The 11,166-nt window shown below is 38.6% G+C and overlaps 2 protein-coding genes across 3 annotated transcripts; both read right to left on the reverse strand.

Moving 5' to 3' along the window:
• Positions 1-7,088: 7,088 nt before the first annotated feature.
• On the reverse strand, positions 7,089-8,890 carry LOC143533155 (uncharacterized). Its single transcript, XM_077028013.1, has 7 exons — positions 8,887-8,890; positions 8,194-8,789; positions 8,047-8,119; positions 7,885-7,970; positions 7,671-7,790; positions 7,516-7,583; positions 7,089-7,421 (listed from the first exon to the last, which is right to left on the reverse strand). Exons 1-7 carry the CDS (start codon positions 8,888-8,890, stop codon positions 7,337-7,339), a joined length of 1,032 nt encoding a protein of 343 aa, XP_076884128.1. The 3' UTR covers positions 7,089-7,336.
• LOC143533169 (uncharacterized) lies at positions 8,885-9,791 on the reverse strand. Of its 2 annotated transcripts, XM_077028023.1 has the most exons (5): positions 9,563-9,791; positions 9,379-9,456; positions 9,260-9,325; positions 9,049-9,170; positions 8,885-8,957 (listed from the first exon to the last, which is right to left on the reverse strand). In XM_077028023.1, the coding sequence occupies exons 1-5, from the start codon at positions 9,767-9,769 to the stop codon at positions 8,891-8,893; spliced, it is 540 nt and encodes a 179-aa protein (XP_076884138.1). In that variant the 5' UTR covers positions 9,770-9,791; the 3' UTR covers positions 8,885-8,890. The 2 variants fall into 2 exon arrangements, with proteins under 2 accessions (XP_076884138.1, XP_076884139.1); XM_077028024.1 differs by lacking the exon at positions 9,379-9,456 and having other exon boundaries at positions 9,260-9,337.
• Between the last annotated feature and the right edge of the window lie 1,375 nt (positions 9,792-11,166).

Here is an 11,166-nt window from a genome sequence, read left to right on the forward strand (position 1 = left end):
ATGACGCCTCTCGCGCGCAAGCTTTATTACTCACAGCTAGTAAGCCGCCTCTCGCGCCAGCTCAATTATTATTCTCAAAGCTCATAAGACGCCTCTCGCGCGCAAGCTTTATTATTCTCAAAGCTCATAAGACGCCTCTCGCGCGCAAGCTTTATTATTCTTAGCTCGTAAGTCGCCTCTCACGCGCAGGCTTTATTATTCTTAGCTCGTAAGCCGCAACTCGCGCAGGCTCTATTATTATAGCTCGTAAGCCGCCTCACGCGCAGGCTTCATTATTTTTACAGCTCGTCACCATCATGAAGAAAATCTCCCAAAACTCAAAGACAATAAAGACAAGGCCAAAGAACAGGGAAAAAACCGCCTCATAGCCTAACACACCTCATAAAGTCCAGCGCTCCACCTAGACGCTTGCGCGTCCAGGAGCAACACTGGACTTGGGGGGGCTTGTAGGGGTATGGTACTAAACCCGGTTTTACGATCCTAAATTTATTATGTTTGGCTTATTGTATTATATGGACTAATACAATGTTATTGGGCTGAGGGGGTTTTGTGGAGGTAACCCTAATTGGGCTAGGCCCATTAGGGTACCATGATGGTGGCCATGAGACTCTCTATATAAGGAGGTCTCCACCTCCTTATTGAGGATCATGCTCAATAAGAGCCACCACCACTTTTTTGTGTCTGTGAACAAGAAATCCTCAGGATATCTTAGCAGTCACCTCCACACCCCCGAAAACCATTGCAGGTCACAGGCGCAGCCGGAGAAGAAGATCAAGACGTGGTTCGTTCATCTCAAAAATCCGTGGAAACATCGTCATGGATCAGGTTAGATTCATTTCGTGCTTCGACAGTCAACTTTTTAACCCAGGCGCCAGTTGGGTTCTTGAAGACACCCACATCCGCAGGCGCAGAAGAGATCGCGCGCATGGTCATGCGAATGGGGATCACACCAGCCTTAATGTAAAAAAATCTCTCAGACCAGTCATGAAGGCTCTTGAATGAAACAGTGCAGCACTTGACCTTCTGACTGCGAGGAATAAATGAAAACCAAGAATCTTGGATTCGGCAGTCAACTTTTTAACCTAGGCGCCAGTTGGGTTCTTGAAGACACCCACATCCTCAGGCGCAGAAGAGATCGCGCGCATGGTCATGCAAATGGGGATCACACCAGCCTTAATGTAAAAAAATCTCTCAGACCAGTCATGAAGGCTCTTGAATGAAACAGTGCAGCACTTGACCTTCTGACTGCGAGGAATAAATGAAAACCAAGAATCTTGGATCTTGGGCTTATAAAAAAACTGAAAGCGCCGAGGGGTGGGCTCCTCGCGCTGAGATTTGCACATGAACTCAAAGTGAGTCATGCGCACGAGTCCAAACGGATGGACTTGGGATATATGAATCCCATAAAACTTAAGCAGCGCACCCACAAACCTTGTCATCGGGAGACGAAGGTTGCAGTGGGTGAAAAAATGGCAATAAAGGGATATATAGCCGGTGGGCGGGACCGCCGCCGTTTGCCCGGCCGCCGGCAGCATGCAGCCATACTCAGGAAGAAAACCCTGAGAGGCGATAAGGCTGTCAAAATCGGCCTGCCTCAGTTTGCAGGGGATCTCATCCCACTTCTTCACTGCCTTGGTCCTCCCTACCTCCTCCGATGAGGCCTCAGCAGCCCTCTTCCCCTTGCCGGTCTTCTTCAACGTAGACATCACTAACGATTTCACACGGCGATGGATGGGGGAGATTGTGTTGTCTGAGCTATCAGACATGCAACTATAAAATCGAACAAGGGATGCTTCCAAAGAACAGAGATCTGGAAGCAGAAGACAGGTAATCGGAATAGAATGAAAGAAAGAAAAGAGCTCTGAATAAACAACAAGGAAGATGAAGGATTAAAACTCTTAAGGGCTTGCTTTTATAGGCCCAGGAGAGAGAAAATTTGGTACTGATCGGACTTCACGCGCCCCCACTCGCAGGTGTAAGCCAACGCGAGCGCGACACGTGTCCCTGACACTGTGTGAGGGGACACGAAAAGAAACGATACAGGTGCTGCCATAGTTCACGCGCCACCACTCGCAGGTACAGACCAACGCGAGCGCGACACGTGTTCCTGACACTATGTGAGGGGACATGAAAGGCAACTGTAGCACCTCGAGCACACGAAAGGTCTGACACGTCTCCATCACTGACGCATGTCAGCAACAACCAACCACGTACAGGGACGATTCGTTTTCAACCAAAAGGATAGAATTTCGCGCACCAATGAGTAATAAGAAGAAAAGACAAACCCTATTAAAAGAGCAAACTATTAAGTCTAATATCTATCTTACCTCGCTCGCGCGAGACAAGACACACATTAGACTGGGGGGGCTTGAAGAGGTATGTACCCGCCTCAACACCGAGCGAGGCGGGTCAACCCACAAGATATAGACAAGAGGCTTGAAATCAAGACATTATGAAGGCACAAAGCCAAAACCTATGCGCATGGCTCATATAACATATGCTCACGCATATCACATATGCTCATGCATCACAAGCTCAGGCATCACATATGCTCACGCATCACATATGCTCACGCGTCACATATGCTCACGCGTATCACATCTGCGCGTGGCGCATCCGCGCGTGGCGCATATCACATGCTTGTGCATATCACATCTGCGCATGAAACATCTGCGCGTGAGAATAAAGAGAAGACCTCGCGCATCCTCAGGATAGGCGCGTATCACACATGCACATAATCAACCTCGTCCTTATCCAAATCAGGATTAGGGCAACCTTGATTATGCACGTCAGATAACCTTCCAGAAGGTATCTTTTTAAGGAATAAGAATATGCTGATGTTGACAGCTGCCAATGAAAGGTGGACAACTCAGCAAAACCCATGTGCTACCACGTGACTATAACCAATGAAAAAGCACCAGGTGTCCCAATGACACGTGGCGCAAAGCAATTGGAGGAGGCCAACAAGGCCCTAACTGGGTCTGAGCCCAATCAGTGGAAACCCTAGCACTATAAATACCACATCAACTCCACAAGGAGAGGGACACTCAATTACACAGTATTCAGCTATATTAAGCAATACACTTCAATTTCCTTACTCTCATATTATTATCTTCTCCTACAAATTCTTATTTTCACACCGGAGGGTTACCCCAAAGAGGACCCCTCTGTCCCTTTCTGAGGAGTAAGTTTACGGTGCTGTTCGTTTTGTAGGTGGAAGAACCCAGATCCCAGAGAACCATCGGTGAAATAGCATAATCACACCCGAGAAAAGTAGATCGTCTACCAGTGAGTCGATTCACGTTTCTTCAACCCCTAAATTGTGGTGACTTAAAAGTCAAAAAGTCAACTCTACAAGTCCCCATGTTGAATTTGGTTCACACAAATTTTGTAGGTTTGAATTTCCAACTAAATTTCCACGTCTATTAAATGTTTAAATATTCATTGATAGCTTTTTTTTTAACGGAGATTATCTTATGTGTTATGCTATCATACTCTCAAATTAGGAGAGGCCCGTTGCAGGGCCGGCCCATAGGGGTGGCAAGGTAGTCGTCGGCCACAGGCCCAACACCCCGTTAGGGCCGAATTTTTTTAATATATTTTTTTATTAAAAACAATATGTATATTTAATGTTTAAACGTAATTACATGATCACTAACTTGGTGTAGTGGCAAAAGGGTATTACATTCAACCAAAAGGTTATGGGTTCAAATTTCATTTAAGACATGTTTAATCATATTTTATACAAATAAATTTTTACACAACACAAATTATAACCAAGTAAACCTATATAAAAATTTAATTATTTAATCCAACAAAATACTCTTTTTTAATTAAGGCTAAAAAAAATTCGCCTTCAGCCCAAAAATTTTTTCGCTTTCTCGAAGCCAGGCTTGGCCCGTTGCCCTACTATAGCCAGATTATGTTGTTTTAGCTGGGCTCACGATTGCTTTCGAGTTTGACATGAGCGTTCTCTCAAGAACTCGTATCGCCAACAACCACTTGATAGTTGATTTGGTTTGGTACTGATTTTTTTCATGATTGGAATTATGAGAATCTTTTATAACAGATACAATACAACCCTATGACTTTTGAGGTTAACTTTACTACAAAAAAATATATATATATATATATATATACCCATATTAAAAAGAGGATCCAAAGTTCCAAACATATTGGCTAGGATCCAAAGCACCATTTTCTATTTCATTTCTTGGGATCTGTGTGTGTATCATTGTGCAAACTAGATCTGGATAGACTCTTGCCTTTGGATCCATGAAGAAGCAACTCTTTTGTTATAAGATTCCATGGTTGCTGCTATTATCTCTCATCACATCATAGTTGGAATTGGTGATCTCGAAATTGGTATGAACTTTCATTCCTCTCTTACTTTTGGCCAAAACATACCCAATCGGTACTAAGTTTTGAGTTTTTGGTAACGGTATTTCCCAAATTTTGAATGAAATGCTGGTACCTGTACGGACCGGTTCCAAGCTATTAGGTATACAGTGATTCAAACACTAACAAAATAAACATACAAAAAGTGGCAAGAAAATGTAAATGTAAATTGTGCACAAATCGGTCTTTTACCCCAAGCCGGTTGCTAGTCAAAGTGCTCAAAACCCGCATCTTGTAAGAACCCATTTACGAACCAGGATTATGTAACATAAGGTTTTTATAAAAACTATAATACATACATAACATACATTTGAAAGTAGATGCTTACATCTAGGGTGTTCACGGTCTGGTTTATAGGGGTTTTAGAACAAATGATTATGTAGAGCCGCAAGCCTGTAAGCGAACCGAAACAAACAAGATTTTGTTGTTTATTTCGGTTTGAAATTTTAAACCGCACTAAACCAAACCACTAAACCAAACCGTTAGTAACGATTTGGTTTTATGGTTTAGGCTTTATTGGGCCCATATAGTTATATAAAATGCGTAAAGTACAAAAATTAAGAAAGCTGTCAGAATTTTTTTAGATGTACACTTATAATAACTATATTAATAAACAAATGCTAGTCTTTAGGTTGAGTTTCAACCAATCATATGGTGAAGATAACAGTTGGTGTTTTCATTTTATTCTTGTACTTTATATATCTATAAAAAAGAAGTGTTGAGGGGTGTTCACTTGATTCTAATAAAAGCAATGAAATGCTAGCCCATATGTCTGTTTTGAAATGCTCCAAACTCAAATTCCTCATAAAATATTTTAAGGAAAAATTCTTAAAATGATTTAAAGGAGGAGAAAGAAAAAAAGATCCTAAATGTGTTCAGATTCTCAAAATAACTCATTAAATATGTATTGGTTCTACACTTTGGTAAAATAAACGACGGGATTTTTCAACCAATCAAAAGTTAACATGTGGAAAGTTTCTTACATTTCCGACGAGATTTTTAAAAATCTCGTGGTTTTCCGTCCATATTTTAAAGTTAAATTACTTTTTAAAAAACAGTCTATCCAGACGGTTTTTTATGTTTCTTGTCTGGTCCGTTCATATTATATTTTTCTTGAGACTAGAGTTTTTTGAATTTCGTCTTTCAAGACGCATTTTGATTGAATTTTTTCAAGGAGTTCATATTCTCAAGTTTTTGTCTACTTTCAAGCAAAATATAATATGAACGGACTAGACAAGAAACATAAAAAACCGTCTGGATAGACTGTTTGTTAAAAAGTGCTTTAACTTTAAAATATGGACGGAAACCACGAGATTTTTAAAAATCTCGTCGGAAATGTCAGAAAATTTCCACATGTCAACTTTTGATTGGCTGAAAAAGCTTGTCGTTAATTTTACCAAAGTGTCGGCTCAGTACATATTTAATGAGTTATTTTGGAAATCTGGATACATTTAGGATCTTTTTTTCTCTCTCTCCTCCTTTGGATCGTTTTGAGAATTTTTTCATATTTTAAACTTAATTTTCATTCAAGTATTAATTAAAAATCAGTATTTTTTTACCTATATTCAAATTTCACTTTCTATATGGAAATATATGCAGAGGGTTTGGAAAGTGTTAGTTAGGGGTTAGAAACTTAGACGGTTACATGAGCTAAATTTTGGGTCCGGTCTAGTTAATATATATTTATATTAAACATATACAAAATATAGATAGTTAAATATATGATCTAGTCCGGTTCTGTACGACCAGTTTTAGGTATAAACCTTTAACCAAACCGTCCACCACGGTTTGAAGAATTAGGAACTGACCGGCCAAAAGTTTAGGGAAAACTCGACCGTAAAACCAAACCTGTTACCGGTTTGAGCGGTTTCACAGTCTTAAACTGAACCGTAAACACCAATATTGCTTGTTTTCTTTTCAGGGTTGATTGTGAACACGTGATTAGGAAAAAGGCAAATGAGGTTGGCGAAAACCTTCAATATCCCGGAGATCTTGAGCAAGGAAGTCATTTAAACCCACAGCCTTCATCACCACAACCGCTGAAGCCACCAGTGGAACCGCTTCTCCACCATTCACCACCGCTAAAGCCGCCAGTGGAACCGCTTCTCCACCATCCATCACCGCTGAAGCCGCCAGTGGACCTTGCTCCTCCAACATCCACCACCGCTGAATCCGCTAGGGGAACCGCTTCTCCACCATCCACCACCGCTGAAGCCGCCAGTGGACCCGGTTCTCCAGCATCCACCACCGCTGAAGCCGCCAGTGTACCCGCTCCTCAGCATCCACCACCGCTGAAGCCGCCAGTGGGCCCGCTTCTCTACCATCCACCACCGCTGAAGCCGCCAGTGGACCCGCTCCTCCATCCACCGCCGCTGAAGTATGATACAGTGAAGTTTCTCAAAAGATGCAGGTCAAATACATGAGGTTTTCATGTTGTGTTTTAGATAGTTGATAGTTTTCTCTTTACGATCCGCTATTGAACTGTTTTGTCATTGTCACTCTCGGTTGGCAGCCCATCTACGCCGCAACGGGGTGGGTGAGCCAACTAGTAAAGAATAAGTAATAAAATTGCGTAGTTGGCCAAACTAACGGTATATTTTAAAAGTTTTTTATTTCTAAATGGAAAAAGGTAATTCAAGAAACATTACTATACTTGAAATGTTTTTATTGAAACTTGTCAGTATCAAGATAAAAAATGATTTAAACATGAAATTTTATCTCAAGTAGAGAATATAAATTAGGTTTAATAACTACACCATCTTGACATAAATTAAATGATACCCTCATAACAAAACCCTCACTTACCATATTCAAAAATGAGCAAAAAAACAAACCCTTAAATTATAGTTTGGTAGGTATAATTTGCAAGACTTAAGAGGGTTGGTTTACTACAAAATATATAATAATATCAAACAGAAGATCCAAACAGATATAACTGTCAAGTCTTCTTAGTGTTCCTAGTCTTCCTTTTCTTTGACAAGGATTTTTTCAACAGTTTTGCTTTCGCGGGTTTAGCCTCTTCACTGAAATCAAATACCAGCAAAACCATATGTTATCTTGATGCGAACCGCATTACAAATAACTTTATTCATCAACAAGTAAATACTTCAAACTCACCTGGTTTCGTTCGGGTACTTCAAGTCATGTACAGCCGCATCCACTGCATAAAGTGCCATTTTTTTCACCTGTCATAGACCAGTTATTTGTATCAAATCAATCAAACTCGATATTAATAATGACATCAAACATGAAAGATGTTTTGTTTTGTTTACCTCTAGTTTATCTTCTTTTGCCCTATGACTTTTGGGTAGAACACGAAAATCTTCAGTTAATCGAATGCATTCACCAACATTTTCAGGAGAAACAAAGTCCAACGCCACTTTAATACACGACTGCAAGCCAACAGAGAGCATGTTTATATACAGAAAAAGGTCAAAAATGAATGTAACGAAAAACTAATCTGAAAACTGGTAGAAAGTTATTAACCTTCAAATTTCTAACTTGATGTGCACAGCCAGCAGGTATAAAAACAGCATCTCCAAGCTTTTGAACAAAAGTCCATGGCTCGATTCCTGATAAAAACCAAAAGCAAAATATAAAAATAATACAATATTAAATGAGTGAAAGCTGTCGTAAATGTAAACTAACCGAACTCTTCTTTCAGCTTCCGTTTATGCTCCGTGGTTAAGTAAAACGTTTGGTCATGAATCGGATGAATAACCTGAATTAAGAAACACATTAAAGTTAGTTAAGAATCTAGGAATTAAATAACCTTAAATTATTATTAATCATTACTTGCTGAAGTGGACGACAGTAGATATGTCTGAACTCTGTGAAATGTTTTTTAACACACTCCTCCAATTTAGAAGTATCTTCCCGCCTAAAAATATCCCACAGCGCACCTCCGCCTTCCAGATCAAATCCATCCACATAATTACCATTAATATGATCATGATTCTCGGTTTCTTCACCATGGGGGCTATCAGTTGTTTCTACTTTAGCGCACTTCAATTTCTTTTCGCCATTTATATTTTGTTTTTGACAGCCTCTTTTCCTTCCACGTTTTCCTTCCACGTCAATTTCTTGAACCGCATTAGTTATACACTCGGATTCTTCTTTAACACACTTCAATATCGTTTCTGCGTTTATATTTTGTTTTTGACAGCCTCTTTTCCTGGAACGTTTTCCTTCCACATCAATTTCTTGAACTTTGTCAGTTATACACTCGAATTCATCGCCTCCTTCATTGTTTAACGGGTTTTCATCCGATTGGTTACTAGTAGTTGAAATTGTGTCATTCTCACCTTTTGATTGGCTATTAACATCAATTCCAAAAAGTTCCTTCAGATCTTGAGCCTTGTGCTTCGCTTTCAAATCATTTATCTTTTCAGCTGATCAGAATCAGGGGTAACAGTTGCAGTGTGAGTCAACACATTCATGTTAGGATACCTACATGTTGCAGTTGTCAAGGCAGTTGCAGTTGTCAACACATTCACGATTTACAGTTGCAGTTGTCAAGGCAGCAGTCAGCAAACATGTCTTCTGTCATGTTAGGATACCTACATTAAAGCAATAATAATAATCTTTTAACCTAAACAAAGTATTGACCGGCATACATAAAAGAATAAAACACTTAAAGAATTAGATTACCATGTAGTCATACAAGGCACACAGTAACGCTTTGTCTGGCATTTCTGGCAGCGAACAACCCGGCCCTTGTCGTTCCTTTGACACTGATGGCACATAACCGATTCAACATACTTCAAAACTCCCTACAATTTAACAATAACAACAATAATAATAATAATAAATATAATAACCACAAAAGTAGTAATAATAATAATAATAATAATAATAATACATTTTCATCTTGAACCATATGTCTAGCAGCACATTTAAACCTCTTTTCAGTTTCAGCCTCAGTCTTCTGCAAAACTCCCTGCAAATAGAACAACAATTGATGATGATGATAATAATTACATTTTGATCTTGAATCGTATGTCTAGCAGCACATTTAGGCCTCTTTTCAGTTTCAGCCTCTTTCTTCTGCAAAACTCCCTGCAATTAGAACGGCATTAGATAATAATAATAATAAAAATAATAATAATAACAACAACAACAACAACAACAAAAACAATATTAATATTAATAATATTATTATTACATTTTGATCAGGTTTCTTCTTGTTCTTCTTCTTAGGGATATTAAACTCAATCGATTGGTAGACAGGCTTTGTGTTCCTGCTGCTTCTACTAGACCGCCTACAGAAGGTGGTTTCACCGTTGTTGTTTTGAGCTTGATCATCGTCAATCGTACCAGTGTTGTTATTTTTTACACCGTCATCGGACCGTTCATCTTCTGAATTCGACATAATAATAATCGGTAGATTATTATTATTATTATTATTATTAGAGTAAAACCTGAGGGATTTTGAAGAAGAAGAAGAAGAAGAAGAAGAAGTAGAAGAAGTTAGGGTTTCGAGGCGATTGGATTCAAATAATTAAGAGGGATTATTCCCGCTTCCAATTCGCACGAGAATAATGGGTGTTGGATTAGACCCTAATATAATAATACCGGAATACATACTTAACGTACAAACTAAAAAAGCGAGCTGACTGTATGAATCAGGTGTTGTAATTATGTAAACACACCGTATATAATTAAACTACTTGATTAACATAGTGTTTTTTTATAAAGAAACAAATATACATTTAACAATCAGTCAAAGGCTAAATTAGAGTTGTCAATCTCTGTTAACACGACACGAGTTTTAATAGGTTTGGGTTTAAGTTTAACAGGTTTTGTATCTTAAACAGGTACATGTTTAAGACATATTTAAATTTGTGTCATAACAGGTTAAGGGCATGTAAGTAACTTGTGTAGATTTTTATTTAAAAAAAAACAAATATATATACACTCCTAAAGTCATACTTACAAAGGACGTTTCGCAAATGCTCGTCAAAAACCGATATTATATTTTTTATGGATGTGATGATTTGCTTATATGGTTTTTTGTTTCAATTATGTTATGGATTTGTCGTCTTTTGTTTCAAGTATGTTATTGATTGGTGTTTTTTTGTTTCAAATATGTTATAGATTATCTATTAATTAAGACATTTATGCTCATTTTGAAACTTTTGGTTTCGTTACACATGTATTATTCACTGTATCTTTAAGCAGGTTCATGTTCGTGTTTGGAAAAAATGACACGATTATTCATTGTGTCGTGTTCGTGTTTAGCACCACATGTCATCGTGCCTCATTGTGTTATGTCTTATCGTGTCATGTCCGACATGTTATTATAGCCTAGGCTAAATCCAGTATCTCCAACACATACAACCATTAGATAAAACCATCAGAAAAAATAATCAGCAAACTAACAAATACAAATATCAACCCAACCCCCACTACCTACATCATTGGAGTCGATCTTAATGCTTTCCAATCTTCCAACGAAACATTTGGCATCTTCAATCTATTTTTCACCCATATGAGACTAAGCACCTTAATCTCTTCCACCAAATCCGTTAGTTGAATCGCCACCGTTTCATGTACCACCGCGTTATGGGCTTTCCACAAACTCCATATTGTAATTAAGGTAATTGTGTAAAGAGATTTCGCCTTCTTATTCGGTTAACCAGGATATTTGATGATTTGCACAGTTAATATATTAATTTAATTTGTATTTTATCCAAACCCTATAATAATCTTATAAATTGGTTCATGGTTAGGAAGCTCATCCGTTACTTGTTTTACTTTTTTAAATGG

The sequence above is a fragment of the Bidens hawaiensis genome, unplaced genomic scaffold (genome assembly GCF_021521415.1).
Source record: "Bidens hawaiensis isolate Kalapana, Puna unplaced genomic scaffold, B.hawaiensis_p1.1 tig00009621_1, whole genome shotgun sequence".
Lineage (NCBI taxonomy): Eukaryota > Viridiplantae > Streptophyta > Magnoliopsida > Asterales > Asteraceae > Bidens > Bidens hawaiensis.